At 42.2% G+C, this 24843-nt stretch overlaps 2 protein-coding genes across 2 annotated transcripts in view; one reads left to right on the forward strand and one right to left on the reverse strand.

Annotated features, from left to right (window-relative positions):
- Window positions 1-10854, reverse strand: part of stk16 (serine/threonine kinase 16) — a 36559-nt gene extending 25705 nt beyond the window's left edge. Inside the window, exons 1-7 of the mRNA XM_084337555.1 lie at window positions 10804-10854; window positions 9536-9636; window positions 9205-9424; window positions 6277-6410; window positions 5781-5868; window positions 5522-5650; window positions 3485-3606 (exon numbers count right to left, since the gene is read on the reverse strand). Coding sequence (XP_084193681.1) covers window positions 3485-3606; window positions 5522-5650; window positions 5781-5868; window positions 6277-6410; window positions 9205-9424; window positions 9536-9621 — 779 coding nt within the window. The 5' untranslated portion in view covers window positions 9622-9636; window positions 10804-10854. The remainder of the gene's footprint in view (window positions 1-3484; window positions 3607-5521; window positions 5651-5780; window positions 5869-6276; window positions 6411-9204; window positions 9425-9535; window positions 9637-10803) is intronic.
- A 207-nt stretch (window positions 10855-11061) lies between these two features.
- pcnp (PEST proteolytic signal containing nuclear protein) lies at window positions 11062-22409 on the forward strand. The gene is made up of 5 exons (XM_084337446.1): window positions 11062-11114; window positions 11712-11956; window positions 18242-18319; window positions 18456-18511; window positions 20240-22409. Exons 1-5 carry the CDS (start codon window positions 11066-11068, stop codon window positions 20349-20351), a joined length of 540 nt encoding a protein of 179 aa, XP_084193572.1. The 5' UTR covers window positions 11062-11065; the 3' UTR covers window positions 20352-22409.
- Window positions 22410-24843: the final 2434 nt, after the last annotated feature.

Here is a 24843-nt window from a genome sequence, read left to right on the forward strand (position 1 = left end):
GCTCTGGGGTTTCCGTCTGGGAGGGACGGTCACGGCGCTGCAAGTGATGCGCCTGCTCGGTATGATGGCATCTGCTCACACGGTGGTTCCTCTTGGCCTCCTCTTCATGAGGAGGATACAGAGGTGGTTTTTCTCTATGGGAATAGATCCGGTGAGGGACAAATGGAAACGGTTGACGGTTCCTTTGTCGATATGGGGAGATCTCGCCCATTGGAGGAGGCTGGGTATCCTCACCATTGGGGTCCCCATGGGCAGCAGGCGCTCACACGTCACGGTCTTCACCGACGCCTCTCTCACGGGTTGGGGAGGGACGTGTCGGACCAACGCAGTGGGGGGCAGCTGGACGAAGGTCCATGCTGGCCCGTCTACCCCGCACATCAATGTGTTGGAATTGAAGGCGGCCCTCCTGGTCCTCAAACGGTTCGACCACCTGGTGGTAGGCGAGCACGTTCTGGTCAGAACGGACAGTATGACGGCAGCGGCGTATATCAACAGGCAGGGTGGGACTCGTTCCATTCGCCTGCACCGGGCGGCGGTCGAACTTTGGCTATGGGCATCTCGCAGGCTGCGCAGTCTGAGTGCGCTCCACATCCCTGGTGCAGAGAATGTGGGCGCAGATATGATGTCTCGGGGCGGTCCTCGTTACGACGAGTGGGAACTCCGCCACGATATAGTCAGGCAGATCTGGGATCGCTTCGGGGAGGCCTCGGTGGATCTGTTTGCGAGCCCACGTTCTCACAAGTGCCCCTTGTGGTTCTCGGTCAGTCGAGCAGATCGTCCCCCCTTGGGGGTAGATGCCTTCTCGATCTTTCCATGGCCGCCCGGTCTTCTGTACGCCTTTCCTCCTGTACAGCTGTTGAGTCAGCTGTTGGAGCGGATACGGAGGGAGCGCAGGACGGTGATCCTGGTCGCGCCGGACCGGGGCACGGCAGTGTGGTTCCCGGTCTTGATCCAGTTACTGGTCGCTCCGCCTTGGGTTATTCCTTGGTCGGCGACGGCCCTCTCTCAGCAACACGGGTCACTGTTTCAGTACCCGGTGTTGGGCCAACGCCTGATGGTGTGGCTGGTGGGAGGCTAAGTCTGGAGAGGATGGACCCCTCTGTGGTTGATACCATCCGGAATGCGCATGCTCCCTCCACTGTCGCGCTTTACGCAGGCAGATGGCGTATGTTCCAAGAGTGGTGTAAGGCAGGGGGCCGGGACCCAGTCTCCTGCCCCCTGGATGCTGTCCTTGGTTACCTCCAGTCTCTCCTTGATAGACTGTCGGCTTCGACGGTGAGGGTATATGCAGCAGCTATATCCTCCTATCATGAGGGATTTGAGGGGGATGTCTTGTTCAGCCACCCTCTTGTGAAGCGTTTCCTGCTTGGCGCTCGACGCGTTAAGCCGGTGCAATGCTCTTTGGCTCCGAGTTGGGATCTTCAATTGGTCCTCGTCGGTTGTCCTTGGCCCCGTTTGAGCCGCTTGAGCAAGCGCCGTTGGGACGGCTGTCGTTCAAGACCGCGTTCTTGCTGGCTGTCACCTCCGCTAAACGCGTGGGTGAGCTCTGTGCTCTTTCGGTACGTCCAGAGTGCCTGTCTTTTCGTTCCGATTGCGGTGCCACTCTGCGGCCTAATCCTGCTTTAGTGCCTAAAAATATCCGGAGTTCCTTCCGCTCCAGGGATATTGTGGTTCAGGCGTTTCATCCGCCTCCTCACGCTAGTGAGTTAGATGCGGGCCTTCACCTGTCATGTCCAGTCCCGTCCGTGCTTTGGGAATTTACCTCAGCCGTACTCAGGACCTCAGGGTTACCGATCAGCTTTTTGTCCGTCACGGTGGTTCTCGTGCCGGTAAGGCACTATCGAAACAGCGCCTGTCCCATTGGTTGTGCGAGAGCATTGCCCTCTGCTACACGTTGGCCGGGCTGGATCCCCCTGGGGGCGTCAGGGCGCACTCCACTTGTGGGGTGACAGCCTCTGCTGCTCTGCTGGGTGGGGCCTCGGTGGAGGACATCTGTGCTGTAGCTTCATGGTCCTCCCCGGGCCCCTTTGTAAGGTTTTACCTCATGGACATGACCGGGGGTGACGGGACTCCCCAACCCCTTGATGTGGGCTTACAGGTCCTCAGGGGGTGCATCTGTCGGGCCTCGCGTCCGCTCTACCCCATATCTCGGAATGGCTTAAGAGCGGGACGCGATGGCCAAGTACGATAATATAACGACAGGTAGCGTCCCGCTCTTAAGCGGCCCCGAGTTCCCTTGAGGAATCTTTTCCTGGAAACAGGTTTTTTGCGAGGAAGAATGTTTGGTGACCATGCCTAGTATCTTATAGAGTACACCTCTATAGGGGCGGGGCCCGGCAGGTGATGGGTGAATTTGTTTTTCGTTGATGGTGTACAGTAGGCACATGAGATGAGCTATATCTCGGAATGGCTTAAGAGCGGGACGCTTAGCCAGTACTCATATAACTAGGTTATATACATAACCTGTCGTTAATCATTAGCCTTGGCCTTGATGTAGCAATAAAAACTAGTAATACTATTGAAATGTTTAAATGCAGATATAAACAGGAATCCTTGGACAAGAATATAATGATATCTATAAGTTAGAGGAGCTTGAAAAATAACGTGAACTAGTATTTTTCTAATTATTTATTGATCTTTTGCTGTAGTGGATAGGTATATTATTTTTTTTATATCGATAGATAACTTATTACTAGGGATGCTCGATATTGGCTTTTTTACCGATATACCGATATTGTCCAACTCTTAATTTCCGATACCGATATCAACAGATACCCCCCCCCCCCCCAGAAAACAGAATAAGTTCAGGTAATTAACATTACATATCTCTTGTTGTGGAATTAACACAACATTATGCATACTTTTGACAATAAATAAAATCAGAATTTGGTCTTACTTGCTTACCTGGGTAAATAAGGTTATAGAAATGTAAAAAGAAATTATTAAAAAAAAAAATTGAAACCCGATAGATATTTTCACATTTTCACATTTTAATGCCAATATCGGCCGATAATATCGGTAGGCCGATAATATCAGAAATCCCTACTTATTACATATTAATATGGAGGAAGGGGCAGGACCAGATAAGCTTTGCTTCATTCTGTCCCTTCTCGAATAAAACCATTGTCTTGAGCTATGCTGATTATTGTATTTTATTTGTTATTACAAATTTGTGCGTTTGTTTTATGGTTGAAATGTTTGAGATAAATAAAGATCAAATCAAATTAATGGGGTAAACCGATAAAAATTTACACAAAAAAGGAAACTTGCGCTGTAGCCTCATATGTTGACCAATTAAAAAAATTTCAACTGATTTGTGCTCAGCTCAGCTAGTAGTACAACAATGGGTTGAGTTTACTGGATAGAACAACATTTTCACAATTTCCATTGACATAAGCTTTTTTGGACATTTATATAATTTACTTTTCCAAGTCCGGAAAACACATTTCTCAAATTCCATGACTTTTCCATGACTGGGACTGACCTGCAAGACTGTGGAATGGTAACAGGATTCTGGACGGCCAACGCTACGCTGTCTCCCTTCTGGAACACCATGTCATATGGCCCCTCTAGCATCATCATGCAGTATAGAACACAGCCGAGTGACTGAGGGAAGGAGAGTGAATCCAGAGAGTAGAAGATAGAAGAAAAAGAAAAAACAGTCACCAATAGCACCACGTGTCCGCATGGTTTTTTTTATCCTCTTTTTCTCCTCCTGATTTTTCTGTGTTTTTACTCCCATCCCACCTGGTCGTTGCGCGCATGTGCCCCCTACTGGTCGTTTTAGGAAGCCCTGAGGTCTATCACATGCTTCCTCCGATACATATGGAGACAGCCAGCTGCTCTTTTCACCTGCCAGCGCGGACTCTCATTGGCGAGGAGTAACGTGTAGGAGGCTCACACTGGGCCCGCCCTCTCCTGTCTTTTGCTGTGCAGGCGCCCTGTCCGACCTGTAGGAGTCGCTGTCCACAACGTCCAGATTACCACCCCATCGACTTCCCTCCCGCTAACTCTGCCAATTGAGTTAGTATGACGGCCGGCCCAAGCCGGAGGCAACGCTGACAGCCGGAGTCGATACCGGTGTCTCGTGCGTTGGTGACGAGCACAATGTCCGCTGCGCCACCCAGCCGCCCTGTCCGCATGGTTTTCTGACCTGAAATTTGTCCTCTGCAAAAGCATGCAATTGGTCCACTGATGGATACATCTTGATATTTGTCTAGTCTAGTGTGTTCATTAGACGGGTGAAATCCTCTTTCAGTGCCTCTGTGCCTGTTTTCGTAGGCAGTTAGCCTCCGGTATGCATTCCATTAGCGTTAGCCACGCTTCTAGGCCTCTTTTCTTTTGGAAAGAATGATACAATTTTTTTATTTTATTTTTTTATAAATATATATATTTTTTTTTATATATATATTCGACTAAGAGGTTGGCCAGTCGACTACGGCTCCTTTCGACCGATTAGTCGACTAATAGGAGTCAGCCCTAATATATAAATATTAGTGCTGTCAGGCGATTAAAAAAATTAATCTAATTAATTACAGGTTTTGTAATTAGTTAATTAATCTAATTAATCGCATTTTAATCGCATAACCATTTTATGCCCGATATTCTATATTCTATAATCATATTTCAAATTGCATGTGTCCGGATGGCAGAATTCAGTACTGTATCTACAAACCTTCTGTTTAATCATCTTCCATCTATTAATTTGCTTAGATTTTTCAGGTCTGGTCAATTTGAGCATGGTGTTATTCACAGTCAAAGATAAAAAAAAAATGTATTGATATTCTCATTTGGTTCATTACAATTTACTCAAAATAAAATTTTCATTCAATCAATCACTGCGCAGATTGATTGATTGAATGAAAATGTTATTAACAGATTGCAGAATGGGTACAATACAGTACGGCTCAATACACACAATTGTTAAGGGGATGCAGACCAGAGAAAGACTTTCGTCTTGTTTACATCAGGGTCCCCCATTTTCAATTCATAATGAATTGTAAGTAAGGGTGCAACTTGCACCGTGCAATCCATTCTTTGTGGATCTAGCCCACAGTATATCTGACACTGGGAATACATTCCCTGAGATTCATAGATGTCCCTAGAATCAGATACCAAGAACATACAAATGGACCATATTAAAAAAAAGTCTGTAAATGTGTATTCTAGGTTCTTATGGAATGAATGAGATACAAAAAAAGGATTACATTTTTTATTTTTTTTTTAAATTAATTTTGAGTATATATATATATATATATATATATATATATATATATATATATATACAAATAATTATTCATAACTGAATTTAAACAGTCTTCAGAGGACAATTCTGTCTCTGGAACACAGTTTGCAGCTGGGAAGCTACCTAGAAGGATAGCATTTCACTGTGTTGGTTACATGTGCAGGGGCGACAATTAACACACAACATATTTACAACATGATTTATGGACGACATCAGAGAATAGTTCAGAGTATAAATACAAGTTGGAAGAAATGTATAATAGGAAAACGTTGTTACCCAGATATCAGTGCGTTCATCAATGATGCAATGACTCTCTACATTGAAGAGCTCAGGAGCCCGGTATGAAATGGTACATCGCTGGGCGGCCCAGTCTTGGACGCTCATGGCCTCTCTGGTTCCTCTCACCTATAATCAATTCAAAGTCTTTGTCGGAAATCATCATTTGCGGGTGCCCTTTCAGAGCACCGACTGTTCAGGAGATGAACATTGACGTTACGTAATCCTGACTGTGTCTAAATAATTTTTTTTTTTGTACCTCAATCCTGGCCTTGTTCATGGAACCCAGGTCCATCAGAAGCGGCCGGTCATCCTCCTCCAGTAGCACATTGGTGGGTTTCAGGTCTCTGGCAGAGGTAGAGACAGAGGGTGTTTGTGTGGGTGGGTAAAGGGGGCACAGGGACATGGGAGATACAGGGCCTACTCAAGAAAGATGTACATATAAACACTGTTTTATATAGAAACAAAGCAGGGCAAGTGTACCGGTATTTATATAGCACAGTTCACTTCATACACAATTCACAAAGCAATTCAAGGTGCTTAACATAACATAGATACAAAGAAATAACAAGATCATAAAGAGCATAAAAAGGTTTAAAAAACAACAACTGTATAAGTGTATAAGTAAAGTGGTTATACACATCTTACCAAAAACATACACTGTACTAGGAGCAACAAATGAGTGTGTAGAAAGTTAGAAACGGTAACCAACATAGCCCACATCAAGTATTTCCAATGTGTCTGTGCATTCATACCTATGTGCATAGCCTCTATCATGGATGACCTTCAAGCCAGAGCAGATGCCACGAAGGACATGTATGATACGTCTTTCGGCCATGAAGCCCCCCTTGTCCCTCAGCTTTTCCAGAACTGACCATAGACTGCCCTTCTGTACACAAACACACAGTGAATATTATGCACACACGTTTCAGGACCTCTTCAAATATATTACACTGATGGTTGTACTTTAGCCGTGTGAACCATGTGCTACAGGGACTGTATACAGAGGGAACCAGTTAATTAACAAAACGGTAATGTAATGACCCACCTGGAGGCAGTTAATCTATTCCAAATCGTATGCAAAAACTCACCAGACAGTCCAAAGCCTTCTCTTCCCAAAGAAAACCCTCCTGGCGTTTTCGTGACCACACGCTTCTAACATGCACTATTCTACTCAGGAGGTAGAGCAGTTGTCTGGTTATCGGAAGGTTACCGGTTTGATTATTGCTCCTCTCGGGCAGCGTGTCGAAGTGTCCTTGAGCAAGCACATAACCCCTAATTGTTCCTGATGAGCAGGTTGGCACCTTGCATGGTTGCCTCCACCGTCGGTGTGTGAACGTGTGAATGGGTGAATGTGGGGAACAAAAATTGTAAAGCGCTAATAATAAAAGTGCTATATAAATGCACCATTTACTACGACAAAAATACTTTATATACATTTTTTTTTAAATAAAATATATATATTATATAATCATACTTGTAGTTGTATTATCTGCGAGACATCGCCACCTCGCTGTCTGCAAACAGCTCCACTGTCTGTGTGTATACTCAAGTGGCCTCCAGCTCCAGCAAGGATTCTCCGGCGCTGCAGCTGGAACCCCGACTCTACATTCAGCATGAAAGGATTCTCCTGCGCTCCAGTTGGACCCTATTCAGCAGCCCTCATGCGATGTAAGCCAGGGGCTCGAATACGCATGTTGTAGGACATTGATGTCAGGAGCTATCTGTAGCTACTGCTGGATGGCGTTGGGACAACGCCTCTGAACTATTTAGTTTACTGGGACATTTCGTAGTGACTAGTGAGCTAACGTGGGCTAACATGAGCTACCTAGCCAACGGAGGTATTATGCACTGGACACTTGCTGGAGCAGTTGTTGATGTCGGGAGCTATCAGTAGCTAGCCGGCTGGATAACGTTACACAATGCCTATGTATTAAACTAAAAGTGAATAGTTGACTGGGTCATTTTGTAACAGTAGCTAACATTAGCTCACGGAGGTCCCTCTGACTAGACTAACGTCACAGTGACTGTCCTCTGTTTACATGCAGCATACAGAAACAGGTGCGGGAGGGGTAGGAGGAGCAGTGCGCGGTGCGCTGCATGTCTGTGCTGAGACAGCGAGTGAGAACTCCGCTCAGAATTGGATCATGATTTTCGGTTTTCACATTACTATTTGATTGCCCGCCACACGGCGGGCAGACCTCTCAGTGGGAGGCGCCAAACGTAAAAACTGCCCGCAAATGGCGGGTGGCGGGCTTTAATTTCGCCCCCTGGGTGTATGACATTATTTCTTCGTTGTGCACGTGTGCCAAATTGATCAGAAGTGTGTTGGTCACAAATACGCCAAGCTGGTGAACAAACAATTAATTATGGATTAAAAACTTGACTATTTTGGGGAAGAGAAGGCTTTGGATCCCATCCTCTATACATACGCTTGCAGTTGTAACTTGTTCTTAGTTCTATTCATTACTTAATTTCACAATTATCTTATATACTCTGATTCTATTCACATATGCTTACTACATGTATCTAGTCTATTGATATATGCTTCCTACATCTGTATCTATTGCTATGTCCACCCATCACAAACACACAAACTGTCTAACGCCTGTCCCCGTCTCCCTGTGAGGGGATGTCTCGTGGTGATGGCCAAGAGGATACGATCTTCTCTGTTGCCCCCATACCTCAAATGGATCCGTTATCAGCTCCATTCTATTTTCAATCTGTCAAAATGTTCTTATGTACCCCAGTTGCTATTGCATGCATATTTGTGTTTCATTACACGTATATGTACATACTTACCAACTGTTTCGCCTGTTTTATGGCAACACTACTATCACCGACATCATTGCCTGTGGTGCTTTTTTCCCTATTGCTAGGTTTTTAGTGAGTTTTTCCTTACCATCGCGTGGGGTATGTCTCTGGGAGTGTTGCATTCATTTATTTATTTAACATTTTATTTTGGATTTCATGGTGTTTTTAGTTTTGTTCTTGATTTATTGAGATGTTTCTTCTTGACGTGTTTAAAGAAGACGTGTCCGGCCCATGGGGACATTAACGTGTGTTATTACATGGCGTTTTCACATTCGCCGAAATGCTTGCTTGTGATTGGTCAATAGCGCTCGTCAGAAGTCCGATATTACTCGATAACGGACCTCTGTGGAACAATAATGACCGCTGTGGCTGTGTGCAGCTGTTCGCAAATCAAGGCCACTGACACACTGCACCAGTGCAGCCAATCAGACACACCTGCTGGCTGCACTGACAGCGGAGCGGAGTGTGTGTGACGATGACAGCGGAGCCAGAACAGAACTGTGTCTGCATTTGATCTCGTCTTGTCGATGTAAAATGAATTAGGTATATTGTTAGTAAGTTAGCCATGTAATACGCGGGATAATGTATAGCTATACTCGGCGCTGCGCCTCGGTATTTTAAACTCTGTCTGTCAATTATTTTGCCACAATGACCTCGTAGCTATACATTATCCCTTACTTATTGGGCCTTACGAATACATTTTATTTGATTTGGACTGTTCATGGTGAGTTCTTGGGAGAAGATTGGAATAGATGAAGTGCCTCCAGGCGAGTTGTTACCATTTCTTTTTTTTAACTAACCGGTTCTCAACGCTGCATGCGGTCCCTGTAGCACAGTCGGTTCGTGCTGCTAGTTGTACTCCAACTCACTCTGATGTAGGGCAGAAGTAGCCAGGCTTCAATCTTGCTCCCGCGGTCTACAAAGGTATGTGCTGCCAAGCCCAGGACGTTGGGATGGTTGAACTTCTGGTGCATCTCCACCTCGGTCTGCGCCTCCTGACGCCCCTCGCGGTCGTGGCACAGGATCCGTTTCAGGGCATAGAAGTGCCCGTCCTGCACCCCCTCCACCAAGTCTACATAGCTGAATCCACTGGAAGGTGATAGAGAGGGTGGGTGGGTGTAGAACAACAGAGAAGAATATATAGATGCCTGCTCTCTGGTACTTTGATTTCTTTCAGCATTGGGCACAATTCTTTCTTACCCTTCATCTAGTTTCTGAATGAAGTAATATCTCTTGTTGTCGATGGTGATGGAGCCACGGGAACATATACACAAGGTCTGCCCCATCTTTCTGGCACATTGCTTAACACCAAGACACAGATACAAAAATAAATACATTACAAATAGAGTTCAGTAAGGGTTTACAAGATACACTATACAACCGGGGTGCCCATGACGTACATGTCAAAATACTTCCCAAAGGTCAGTGAATACCACAACCACTACACCAGAGGAAGCTCAACAAATCATGTTAAACCCAGATTCGGCTCAAACAAGGGACTAAACACGTTTCGCAATTATGCCACAACAATGTGGAACGCCCTACCCAAAGCTGTAAAGGAATGTGAATCCATGCCCACATTCAAAACCGCTCTTAAAGAGCACCTACGGGAGGCTGCAATTCGAAACTGGCCACCGTAAATGCCCAAAACCCCCACCACCTCCTAATAGTCTCCTCCCCACCGCATGTATATATATCCCCTCCCCGCTGTATGTATATTTCTCTCCCACCCACCCACCCCCTCCTAATGTACAGTCCCCTCCCCATCATATGTATATACTCTGTCAGGATCTAGGGGTAACAGTACTGTATATTTGAATACCGTTTATGTCACAAATGTATCAGTACTAAATACCTATATGTCCCTATGCCATAAATGTCATGTATGTTGTGTATGTCATAAATGTCTATATGAATTGAAAATGGGGGACCCTGATGGAAACAAGACTAACGTCTTTCTCAGGTCTGCATCCCCTTAACAATTGTATGTATTGAGCCGTACTGTAATGTACCCATTCTGCAATCTGTTAAATAAAGTTTTCATTCATTCATTCATTCCATTATATGTCAAATAGAGAGAGAGAGAGAGAGAGAGAGAGAGAGAGAGAGAGAGAGAGAGAGAGAGAGAGAGAGAGAGAGAGAAAAGAGAGAGAAAGAGAGAGAGAGAGAGAGAGAGAGAGAGAGAGAGAGAGAGAGAGAGAGAGAGAGAGAGAGAGACTCTAGTTACATTCTGGTCAACGTCTTCATGGTATAACGAAATTCTAACGTTACCTTGATCTGGTTTGCAGAGAATGCTAGCTGATGTTAGCTAACTAACGTTAGCATAGGTATGGCTAGTTACTTCAACATAGTAACAAAGTCACTGCTTTCGACTGTGTGTGCAATAACCTACTGTGTTGGCACGTATCTGTCCAATAACACCCCATAATAACCCAAAATATATTGCTTGGTCGACGGACTGACATTACCTGGATTGCTAGTTTGATATCATGTCCAACACCGGTTAGTATTGTGGGGTTTCTTCTGTTGCTAAATAAAACGGACCAACCCGTGCTCGTGTGCTAAGAGCGCCTTTTGCCAGTAATAGCGGTTTTAACAGGCGTTGCAGCTCAATAATAACTGGAGAAGATCTACAATGGATCTTACGTCGACGGACGGTAGATGGCGCTATACGCGTCATGGCCGTGACCGATATTTAATTTAACCGAAGAAGAAGAAGCACTTGTAATAATGGCGGAGTACAAGCAGCGCTACAACAAGAGACTCAGCGTCGACGGAGGTGATATTTGTGCAGTGTTCGTGCTTTTTAGTTAACGCTAGATTGAAAGCGAACACATTTTAAATTCGCAAATAGATAGCTATAACGTTACAACAACATTCTGCTGCAAATCAGATGAAATGCTGCTCATTAGTCAACATCATCATAACAGCAAGCTAGCTAGCAGCAACACCATCATAACAGCTAAGTTAGCGCTTTCGCCTAGCTACGTAAATATAACATATATGTTATTAATAACATGTGCTATATTCGGTGGAAAAGGTCGCCGACATGCTCAGGCTACCTAGCTATCTTTTACCACAGTGCGTTTGTAAGTCTGTAGCGAGATAAGTTAACATTAACCCAGTACTAACGTTAGCTAATGTTATGGAGCGTCAGCATAATGAACATGTCAGCGACCCCCTTATCTAAACACCCTTGTCTCCCACAGGTAACTGCGCACATAGCTTGCACTAGAATGAATGGAAATGAGTTGAATTTATCTTTCATAATATTGGTGACTGGGAATCCAGCCACTCAGGTAACGGTTGTTGTGGTTCATCCTTGATTTCCCAGGCAACAGTTGCTCACCTTGTTAAGTTGTTTCGCCTCAAGCAGGGCCGGAGGAGGAGGAGGGAGGCAGAGTGAAAACTAAGCCTGTCTCTTCTAGCACTGTGGGAGGAGGAGGAGGGACAGTGGTCAAACGTTCAGCCCATCATCTCACACATCATGAGACTGGGGATGATTCCTCAGAAGAAGAAGACACCCCTGCGCCTGTCAAAGTCTCCAAGATAGGCTTTGGCATGAGCAGCAGCCAGATGGGAAAGAAGTCCAACCCAATCTCTATCAAACTGGGTGCAAGTGTGAGTGTAAAAAAAAAACTATATATATATACTGACAATTTCCCTCACTAACCTATGCTATGCCCAATTGAATTTTTTTTTAAGTTGTTACGTGAGGGAAGGAGGGATCAAGTATAAGGGCCAATCCCTACCACTTGGCCCTACCCCTCCATTTTTATCCAAAGCTACTTACAAATTGTGAACAAGTCGGGTTAGAAATTAAAAAAAAAATTCAAGGGCTTTTTTTGCCCCCCTTAATTGCTTTTCGGGGGCTTTTTTTTGTATTTCGGGGGCACAACATTTTTATAATGAAAATTAACATAAAGATTATAAAACATTGTTGACACTTTTTTTACAGTCTTCGTCCCTATGTTTGATAACGTAATGTTAATGTCTCCATATATATAGGGCTCTACGCTAACCTTTTTCCCAAGGAGCACATGTGCTCCTAAATAAAATGTTAATAAATAAAATCTAAATACAAATTTAGGAGCACACAGAAATTTAGGAGCAGTGACAATTGTTCAAGTAACACACACACACGCACGATGTGTGACATCATGGCTTGGTTTCATGTTTTGAGGTACCATCAATTATCTGTAAATAATACATACATACTCTATCTAAATAGATTAAATATTATTGTCCCTGAGTGAGGGCAAGTTGTGTTGTCTTGATATAATAACCGGTTGCCTCTGGATCAATGAATGTCTAATATTGAATAATATTATTAGATATTTTATTTTTAACATCCCTAATTCCAACAGTCAAGAAGCTTGTTTCAAATTGATGAAAAACCCCACACACGCAACGTTTGTGAGTATAGGCTCTGGCCAGATCGATCAATGAAATACGTTGCGCGCTCAGCGCTGTGGAATGAAGGAAATGCGCATCGGGATCGGATTTGGATGTTATTCTTTTGGAGTTGTGTTACAAATGGAATGGTCTTTCCCCGCCGAACACAAGTTACTTAACGTTACACAGAACACAGGTCGCGCTATGCAGATGCTTAGCTTGCTAACGTTAAGATAGCAGTGTAATGCTTGATGAGAGCAGAGCGCTCTCTCTGTGTTCGCAGCACCTCTCAAGTGCCTGTAACACGCAGCGGGCCCCGCCTCCCTCCTCCTTGGAACAAACATTCCACCCAAAAACTGAATTTCAGTCCAGTTTCAATCTGAACTATTAACAGCAGAGCTGTTTTGTAATCTTCACAATCACTCGTCTGTCTCGCACACTGCAAGTAAATGATTTTTCCGGTTTGCACACACACATATTATTAGGGGCAATACGAGGGAAATGCTCGCACTGTAGAGCATATATATAATTATATATATAATTAGTAAACTGTCGGGGGCTTTTTTTGCCCCCCTTAACTGATGTTCGAGGGCATTTTGGTCAATTTTCGAGGGCATTTTGCCCCAAGCCCCCGTTAATTTCGAACCCTGAGTCAGCCTCTCTGCCTGGCAGCTAAGGGTCAGTGCCAGTGGCATTGTTCGTCAAATAATAACAAGCTTGAGTGTTACTCTTTAGTGCGTAGTACTATATAGGGCTGGGAATCACCAGTTTCATCACGATACGATATAGATTCTTTGGACAACGATGCAATATTTGCAGATATCACAAAGTCTGCCACGATACGATACGATTCAGGTGCCTGCGATCGATATGAGACAATATCATATGCCCATTTAACACAATCAGTAACATTTAGATCAACTCAAAAAAGGCAACGGAAATATCATTTGACATTTTTATTTTTTAGCTCTTCCAGACATTTAAATGAAAAATAAATAATCTATTGTTTTTAACCCTTTCTTCGCCAAGAACGTGTTACGACGTCATTCTCCGCCATGCGTAATCTGCCAATGACGTCGTACAGCGTCTTTGAGATCAATATTTCAAAAATCTGTCATGGCAATCATATTTCACCCACGGAGACTTGACTGGTGCTGTAGATCTCCTTTCAACTCTCCAACGGTTCAAGACCGCCATCTGGTGGCCGATTGGCGAATTGCCAAAACCGGAAGTGATCGGCCGGAAGTGAGCGGCCGGAAGTGGTGCTCACCCATATTTCGTCCGGCCACTCGCTATCGCTCCCGGGGCTCCATCTTGACACACTGGATAATCTATCGGTTTCCCTAACTCAATAAACAACGTTATTTGGACGTATATAGTATTATACAACCTGGAAATGGATCGCATATATCAACATCCCATAATAGCGATCTTTCTGCTCCACGCTGATCACCCAACGGTCAGAGGAAGCTGCGGTGGGTTTCAGCGTGTTTGATTATTATTATCCATACAAACTGCTATGATCAACATATCGCCCATACTACATGATTCATTTAATGTCGGTCATTGCATTATAAACGACCCCCCCCCCCCCTCCGGTCAACATCAGATGATGAGTCATGACGTTTAGGACCTTGTACAATTGACATTTTTATTCTGACGTCAATCGGTATCAAACTACATTTGATGATCTAATATATGGCTATAACTCACGTTCTATGGAATGCTGCAGAAAACGATAAAAACATATTTATACTCTAGACCGTATTTTAGTATGAATGTGTGAATGAAAAAGTAGAACGTTGCTACATCCTAAACGATAGATACTTGATGTTGAATGGGCCATAGTAATGTCAATTTAGCAATACAATTTAAAAAGTTATAGCCCTGCAAAGAAGGGGAACATCTCCATAGACTTACAGTACTGGCAGAGAAGGGATTAAGATGAGAATAATCTCCGGCAGATAAAGGGTTAATACAAATAGACCTCCTGTTCACTGTAAAGTGCCACGTTTTGAGCTTTAGTTTAAACGTAAGTAAAACATTTTTGGAACTCACAAGTTAAACGCAACCTAAACCCCTTCCTCTCCCAAACCGTTCCTACAATTGTTTTATGTTGCATGATGATCATGAATTTTTGTATTGTATTGTATTTTTTATGTTAAAATATCAACATTATCTGTCCATCCTCAGTACATTTACTATCAATATAATACTCGTCTGACTTCATCTGGTCTTTCCAAACGCACACACACGGAAAGGGAGAATGCCTGCCTTCCCCAGTCCCCACTCTGCTGTTCTCTCCGTCTATGGCTCTGATCGGGGTTAGCTTGTTAGCTTACGCTAAGGTAACGCTAATTTCGGTCTTTAACGCAACGTCGGCATAAAGGAATGGCGAGGATTGCAAAGCATGTTGGATGCATTTGACCCGTTGCGGAATAAAACAGCAGGGACTTGTTTTGGGTCGCAAAATAGGCACACTATGTAGCCTTGCTCTGTTGTAATGGCCGCGTTTCAGACGCTACTGCTGTGCTGTTGAGCGGATACGACTCTCCACGGGATTTTCAAAGTATCGCAATATGAATCAATCTTTTTACGTTGCATCGATCCTATTGGATCATTGATAATAGGTCGATATATCTATCTGGATCGATGTATCGTCCCACCCCTAGTACTATAGTAGTTTTGCGTGTAGGGTAGGGTGTCCCACTGTCCAGATTATTCTTTGGATGGTAGTGGTCATGTAGCCCTCCAACTGGCCCTCCAAAAGTGTGTTTTCAGATGCTGACTCGAAACGGAGTGGTAGAAGGGAGTAAGGCTGAGACCACTTATCGAATTGATAAGTGGCGTCACTTATCGATTTTTTTGCATGTGTGAAAAAAATCTTATAAAATTAACGTTAGTTTGTGTGTCTTGGGCCAACTACAGCATAGCAAAAACTACAGTGAGTGCACTTGACACACACACACACACAAACTAACGTTAAATAATATATATTTATATTTTTTAAGAAAAAAGTGTTTAAAGTTTCTTTAATAGTTGTCATACAGAGAAGTACAGAATACTTTTATACAAAATGCTTCTTACTGTTACGCTCCAGAGACTGTGCTAGACAAGATAAGTATGAAATAAAATAAAGTAGCATGTAAAAAGAAGTAAAAATAGAGGTCCCAGTGTTCAGTATAGACATATGTACAATGTTCGATGCAGACTAGAAGTAACTGAGTTACCATACAATATACAATGCAATATACTAATATACAATACTATATAGTGCAAAGCAGAAATGGGATGAGGTACAATTTAGGTACAATTTACAGTAAGGTGTACGAGTTGTAGTGCAAATCCTTTATCAATAAATATAAAGTGTGTTTAGGTGATCTAAAGTGTGGAGAGTGGGTGCTGCAGTGTGTTGTTTGTTTAAAGTGAGTGTGTGCGTGTGGATGTGTGTGCTGTGTGCATTTGATGGTTGTTGCATAGTGTTTATTGTTGTTGAGCAGCCTGATGGCCTGGGGATAGAAGCTTCTTCTGAGTCTTTCTGCTGTTAACCTTTTTTTTTTTTACACATGCAAAATAATTAAAAGAAACGATAATTTAGTCCCGATTTATCGATTATTCCAAATGGCATATCGTCTCAGCCTTAGAAGGGAGGACAGAAAGGACTAATGTTTCTGTAGTGATACGTATATTTAGCTTTTTGCAGAATCTTTCCATTTTGAAGAAAAACACGGAATCATGTGGCCTTTTTTTGTTCTCACTTTTCCCCAGGCGCACACCGATTCTCCAGGCGCACACCATTTCTCCAGGTGCACACCATTTCTCCAGGCGCACACCGTTTCTCTAGGCGCACACCGCTTCTCCAGGCGCACGCCGTTCCTCCAGACGCACACCGTTTCTCCAGGCGCACACCGCTTCTCCAGGCGCACACCGTTTCTCCAGGCGCACACCTTTTCTCCAGACTCGCACCGTTTCTCCAGGCGCACACAGCTTCTCCAGACTCACACCGTTTCTCCAGGCGCACACCGCTTCTCCAGGCGCACACCGTTTCTCCAGGCGCACACCTTTTCTCCAGGCGCACACCGTTCCAAACATTTCAGTTCCACGACATTACAGTTCAAATAAAAAATAAATTAGCTGCAAATAAAGTGCCGTATTCAATAAATACGTAGGCCTTTCATTATTATGTATGTTAAACTACTTACTTACTTATCCTCTTCGTCCCGGTTGGGGCATAAGGCCACAATCATACACTGCCACTGTAGCCCTCCAATTGATAAGTGGCGTCACTTATCGATTTTTTTGCATGTGTGAAAAAAGACCCATATCCTTCAGCTCCATCATCACTGTCCTTCGCCAGGTGTGCTTTGGTCTACCCCTCTTTCTCTTCCCAACTGGGGTCCATCTCAAGGCAACTTTGGGTAACCTTTCATTGGGCATCCTCAATACATGACCGAGCCATCTTAACCTCCGTCTCCTTATCTCAAGGGACATATGCAAGCTGCCTGTCTTCTTATAAAGTTCCTCAATCGAGATTCTATTTGGCCAAAAGATGTTGCAGATCCTACTTAAGCAGCTATTGTGGAAGACGTCAACCTTTCTCATATCCTGTTTTGTTACTCTCCAGCACTCGGAGCCATATAGCAGGACAGACTTAACATTGCTCTTGTAGAGCCTGAGTTTGGTTTTAAGGCTATATTGTTTAGACTTCCAGATGTTGCAAAGTTGGCTGAAAGCACCTCTTGCTTTGTTGAGACGCGTCTTGATGTCTTTTTGCGTTCCACTTTCACTGCTTATGAGGCTTCCGAGGTATGTAAAGTCTTTTACACATTCCAACGCCTCACCATTGATGGTGATTGGAGGTGCTGTTGGGGCATTGATGCACATCACCTGGGTCTTTTTCTGGTTGATGTAGAGACCAGTTCGCTTTGCATAATTGCTTAATGTTAAACTACACTGCAAGTTAAGTTTCTAGTTGTAAGTCGCTTTGGATAAAAGAGTCTGCTCAATGACTAAATGTAAAATATAGGCCCTGCAAAAACCGTATGTATCACTACATAAATAAGTCCTTTACATTATTTTACTACTGATGACGTGATCAGGGGTGTCCCATTTCCTAGTTAAAGATTTCAAACCCTTGTAGCTCCGTTCTGAACTGCCACTACGCAGTCGAGGGCACTCCAAAACTAGGGGTAGGGCCCAGGGAAGAGAATTGGGATTGGCCCTTATACTTGGATCCCTCACTACCGTGTAACAACTTAAAAAATTAAACCGACACATTATTTTCTACATCGATTTTAATAACAGAACTGGTACCAATTAAATGACCAGAGCAAAGGAAGAGTATTTAAACTAAATTACCAGAGCAAAGGAAGAGTATTTAAACTGGTCTCCATGCTACATCCACCACATAACTCTAGTTCACACTTCCTGAGTCCCTAAATGATTAAAATGCAGATGAGAATTAGGACATATTCCCCCCCCCTTAAATCTGTTTTCCCCAATTTGTTCCAGAAACCTAAAGAGCCTGAACTACCACCTGTTCCTGCTAAGAAGCCAGGCCTAGCCTCTGTTTTCGATGAGGATGATGATGTAAGTTCACACACACACACACACACACACACACACACACACACACACTAAACACAGTGCAGTTCATGAATGTACAAACTCAATTGAAAGACAAATATGCCCATGATGGATGGACTAAGTTGTGCCTCTTGTGCAGAGTGAACCCGAGGAGATGCCTGCAGAGGCTAAGATGAGAATGAAGAACATTGGAAGGTGAAGACACACACACACGCATACATACACACACATTAATACAAGGAATGCACCAATATGTCGCCAGGCAATTGGTTTTCGGCTGATATGGGCTTTAGAAACCACTAAATTGGACCAATTGTATTTTTACAGCTGAGATTTGGCCGATATTAGAATTGTCATTTTTGTGACCTTTTTACTTGGAGTGTGTTACTTAATACAAGTGCAACAGTACAATATCCACTAACAAGGAGAATGTTTTCTAACGAACAAATACATTTGAGTTAATTCGTCTTTAAATTTACATGGTTGTGTCCTTTTATTTGTTGTGTTTTAACCCTCTACACTCATGAGACCACTTGATTATCTGAAGATTTTTGCTTAGCCTTTTTATATATATATATATATATATATATATATATATATATATTAGGGCTGTCAGTTTATCGCGTTAATTAGATTAATTAATTACACAGCAAATTATCGCGTTATGAAAATTAACTCAAAATTAATTACAAAAAAAAAGTTTTTTTTTTTTTTTTTTATATAATATTTTTTTTGTATCTCATTCATTCCATAATAATGTAGAATACACATTTACAGACTTTTTTTATTTTTTAATATGGTCCATTTGCATGTTCTTGGTATCTGATTCTAGGGAGATCTATCTCAGGGAATGTATTCCCAGTGTCAGAAATACTGTGGGCTAGATCCACAAAGAATGGATTCCCTGGTCTGCATCCCCTTAACAATTGTGTGCCGTACTGTATTGTACCCATTCTGCAATCTGTTAATAACATTTTCATTCAATCAATCAATCTGCGCGGTGATTGATTGAATGAAAATTTTATTTTGAGTAAATTGTAATGAACCAAATGAGAATATCAATACATTTTTTTGTATCTTTGACTGTGAATAACACCATGCTCAAATTGACCAGACCTGAAAAATCTAAGCAAATTAATAGATGGAAGATGATTAAACAGAAGGTTTTGTAGATACAGTACTGAATTCTGCCATCCGGACACATGCAATTTGAAATATGATTATATAATATAGAATATCAGGCATAAAATGGTTATGCGATTAAAATGCGATTAATTAGATTAATTAATTACAAATCCTGTAATTAATTAGATTAATTTTTTTAATCGCCTGACAGCACTAATATATATATATATGTATATATACCTGTATTTGTGCTGAAAAACTGTTTATGGGTGGAGAAATCATATCTGTGTATCGGTCTAAAAAACATTGCCATATTCCTTCCAAATCTATCCAAACACATAGATCCGCATATCAAATACCTCCCTTTGATGTCTTTCATTTTCGGCTGTGACATTTCGAGCACAAGGATCTTCCTGAGACTTCTGATGGTGTAATATACCTATAATCCATATTACAAACACAAGTGACATAACACTTGTTGCAAATCATACATACCATGTTTTACATATACACCAATTTCTATGTAGAAGCTTCACATATACAAAAGGTACATGGAGAAAATAGTTTATTTACTCTACCAGAGAAAGTCACCAGTTAATTTGAGTGGACTGCCCATGGTGGCTGATTGACGACAAAAATAAGTCAATTTCTCGACCTGATCTTCAATGTATTACGGTCTGAACACTTATGTTCTGAATCAGTAAGGTCTTTATTGCCAAGTAGTTTACACATACAAGGCATTTGATTTGGTCTAGTTTGGATTGAAGTTGAATGGACTGATCCTCTGCTATCTTCCAGGGAGACGCCAACGTCTGCAGGACCCAACTCCTTCAACAAGGGCAAGCAAGGTTTCTCTGATCACCAGAAGCTGTGGGAGAGGAAGCTCAAGGCCCAGTCAGACAAACCCTAAAGCACTTCCAGAGCCTTTGTCACTAAGGGGGGGCGGGGGCTCCACACAGCTCCGCTTTGTCTGTCCTCCTACATCTATTTCTTAGTTATCTTTCAATGAGTAGTGTCCGTTTGCTAGACGGGGCCAGATTTGTATCCATTTTGACGGAGCGAATGCTGTCATATTACCGTAATTCCTCTAATAGTAACCGGGTCTCAAATACAAGCCGGGTCTCTATTAATGGCCGGGTGCGCTCTTGAGCTAAGCAATTATAAGCCGGCCTCCTAATACAAGCCGGGTTACTAATATACTGAGCTGCATACTGAGCTAGTTACTTGATTTCACTTTGAAAACGTTGAAATGACCAGTGACCACCTGTAATTGCACTGTTTACTATTTCATACAGTACTTGGTTTCAATAAATGAACCCAGTACATTTTACTGGGTTCAAACTGACACAAAATGTTGATTTATTCATTATGATCCGTTTGAAAATTTGAAATATAGGCCTCCCTCTTATACAGGCCTCCTCCTAATACAAGCCTGGTACCCGCTACAGTTGAAACAAATACAAGCCGGGGTTACTATTAGAGGAATTACGGTAAACTCATTTGAACTGACAGGACACATCATCGTCCTTTTGGCCAGTTGCTACGAAGATGTGTTTCATTAGCAAATGCTGTTGTTTCTGCAAACGCACAATTTCAAAAAAACAACCACCAGACAGCAACACTTGTTTTCTCTTTGTTCTTTGACTAACCGTGTGCAGTGTGGTCGCTCGTACAAGGTTTGGTTTCCTTGTGGAGAACCTTTGCCAGACAGACCTATGGATGCTCAAATTATTCCTTATTGTAGCCAGAGTTAAAAACAACTTCTCCATTACGTTCTTCCTGGAGGTTATTGGCATCTTGTACATTAAGACCAGGAACAATTTAAACCTTCAGTGATTTTAGTGACGGGACTCGTGTTTACGGCTCTTAACCACCACCAGCTACTAAGAGATGGAATATGTGCCAGAGAGCCTTGTATTTAATTTATATAAAGCTCTGGGATGGGATATACAAGGTGGGGTGAGGGAGAGACTGGACAAACAATTTAGCTAGAAGGCAGTATTAACAATTGGCAAAGACACTATTATAAAGTGAATTGGTTTGTGTTGGTCTACAAATCATGGGGAAAGGCTACCAGAATTTACCTATTTGTTTGCCGGCTAATTTGACAATCTTGTATCTTGAAGCCCCCACACCCTATAAATACTATGGGACACACTTGTGTACTTACCATGAATGCTGGTTAGACGAGGTCCTAAGTGGGCTCTGTGTTCTGTTCGTCTGACGTGGGTGTAAAAATGTATATAGAATGAACTATCATTATCTTGTTTTATTTTTAAGTTTGTAGAGTCTGTAAGTACACGTGTATGTGTGTATGGGCGCGTGTTTGTGTGCCGCAAAATGTGTTTTAGACGTAGCCTAGAGACGAGAGGGATGCTCAACTATTCTGTCTCATCTGCTTTTTCTTCATGTACACTACAGCCCTGTTTTGTCTTCACCAATTGTGCCACCACACTGGCCCTTCTGCCCATTCTAAATCACTTCAACCTGTCTAGTCGTACTTATCCAAAACAGTTCCTCTCTGCTCCCTTGAATCTGGCAGAGTTAGCTATGTGTAATGTATCGTGTGCTGTTGGTCATCAGTATGAAATGACTGATACTTGTATTTTGTATCAACCGTCAGTAACTCCTGTGGAGGGCTGTGATTGGACTACCAGGATTCTGGTATCTAATCACATTGCATGATTTTTGGGGTAGATTGTAATTACTACCTGGATTGATTTAATGCACCCCAGTTTACGCCGATAAGGCACATTTACACAACATGTGCTTTTGATTGGACAATGATGCTTTTCACTGCCCCTGTAAAAATAAATAATAATAATCCCATGCATCAGGTAAATTGAACCCCCTCACTGTTTGCTTAGATAACTGAAGCAGATTATTTTGACGGTCTGTGAGTAGAGTATCTCTAACTTCCCCTGTGCCTGAAACTGACCTTTTGAAGTACCATGTTCAGAAATAAACACATTGAATGCTCTGTGGATAGTCTCACTCTTTTGATATTTTGCAATACCTTTTAATTGAATATCAAAAATACACAATGAATCATGTTTAGCCTACATCACACCACAACAGTCTGCCAATCTTTGGACACACATTGAAATGAAATGAAAATGTATTTAATAGACTAAACTTCTGGGATGTGATTTCATTTGATAGAATTTGTTTCCCACAACCAGAACAAGAGGGATTGATGAAATGACAGTGAATAACTAAATGCAAATAGATGAAGTTCAAATCTAACCTTGAGAATAGACTGAATGCAAACAAAATATTAAGCATAATATATATAAAGTAAACAAATATTAATATGTTAAAGGGGTGCTACATTAAACAAGCTACATTGTTCATACATTTGTGTGCCATTGTAGCTTACCATTACTATAGCAGGCCTGGACACTGTTCTGAAAAAATAAATAAGAAAAAACTTTCCAATTCCAATCTTGAACTTAGCCTTGACCTCAGTCTCAACTGACCTATCAAAGAGGGCAGGGTTTGGATGGTCTTGATTACTAATTCTGTCTTCCTCCTACATATTCAACATTATACTACTGTGCCGTGCCCCACACTTTAATATCATGAGATAGTTGGGTGTATGAATAGTAATCATACCAAATCACTTTGAGTCGCACTGAATGAAACGTGTGCACTACTCTGCATTGGCATGGCCTTCTTCATGGACCTCCAGAAGTTGTTGCTGCCTTGCCCTGGTTCTCCTGAGGCCCAGTCCAGAGTTGGTAGCACCTTCAAGGCCCTGTAAACCAGTGGGGGCAATGGTGGGTCCAGCTGACTCAGGGATGCTGGTCTGCCTCTGGTCCAGATCAGCAAGAGTCTGAAGTGGGGGTCCTGTAGTAAAGCCTATGGAATACTAGGATGTTTCAGGATTTCTCTGCAAACAAATACAAAGCTCTACTTTTACTTGTACTTGTGTGCATTGCTGTACACTAATCCTCATAGCTGATGATTTATGGTAGGTTAATCGACAATAACATTAACATAAATGTTACCTACGGTATTTACGGTTAAGCAGAATAATTGTACACTTTGCAATAAAAGCACCACATTTGGTACAGAGGTAACTGATATGAAAAGATTCAAATATGGTGGCGTTGCAAATTTGGCTGCTGAGGGCCGTGGCAACCATTTTTCCAAATGACTACCAAATAACATCACTGAGTGTTATACCCAGGAGCCATTTTGTTTTCCTTCAGTTGCTAGTTGCCATTGATTAGACCAGCGGTTCTCAAACTACGGGTCGCGACCCAAAGTGGGGTCGTGGGTAGGTGACAGTGGCAAGTTAAAAAAAACACTATATTTTTTAATGTTCTGGCAACATATTTTGGCTAAATATGCCTCGTTTTATAAATGTGTATTGATAACAGTGCTGTAATTACATTTTCTAATAAATATGCATGATCAATAACGTGTCCTTTTATTTTGATATTCTTAATTCCACGTTGAAATTATGCGATACATTAACTCATTCAGCGCCAGCGTGTATCCCCATCCCTGTGGTCAATGGGCCACGCTTTAAAATATAGGCATTTTCACGATGCGTCACAATGTTTGCAGAGCTATATCTATATTCTATATTATCAGTTCAGTTCAGTTATTTTTTATTTTGGGTTTTGGACACATAACAATGGTCATTCCATAAATCGCCAACGTTTTACCAGCTGCTATTGCAGCATTGTCCAATTGTCCGAGAAGCTAGGCTTGTCGGGCCCTACCCCTGAAGACTTATACGTTTCGTTTTTTTTTTTTTTTTTTTACATACATAGGCCTACATAGTACATGCATATAGTACACATTACAGTATAGTATACCTGCAGTATATAATAGTATATAGTACATAATAGTGTATACAACACATATATAATGTGATATGAGATATATAGTACATGATATAATATAGTACCATAATATAATAGTATATAGTGTAAATATAGTTTAATATAATATACAAATTAATTATAATATGATTATTATAGTTATGGAGACAATACTATGGCTCATTTGACAGTCACTATCTCCCGTCCAATTTTTTCATTTATACGTTTGCATGTTATCCCGTGGTGAATATTGTATAGTTTCAGAGTGATCCGGGCAAATTACTGGAAGCTGAGTTATGGAGCGCTATGTGCATTTTGTGAAAGTCGTTCGCGTTGCTCGCCTGGACACGATACTATTTCTAAATCAAAGGTATATAATAGGTATTATGTTTCATCATGAAGGCATTAAAGGGGGGGGGGGGGGGGGGGGGGGGGGCGTTTTGTGATGCTCTGATCGTCAGCAACGGCATACATTTTGGAGTAGGTAAAATATGATCGTTGCGATCGATGTGAAATCATTGTAGGATCAAAGTAGAATTTATGTCATATAGTCCTTACCTTTGATAG

The sequence above is a fragment of the Notolepis coatsorum genome, assembly GCF_963971535.1.
Source record: "Notolepis coatsorum genome assembly, chromosome: 20".
NCBI classification, from domain to species: domain Eukaryota; kingdom Metazoa; phylum Chordata; class Actinopteri; order Aulopiformes; family Paralepididae; genus Notolepis; species Notolepis coatsorum.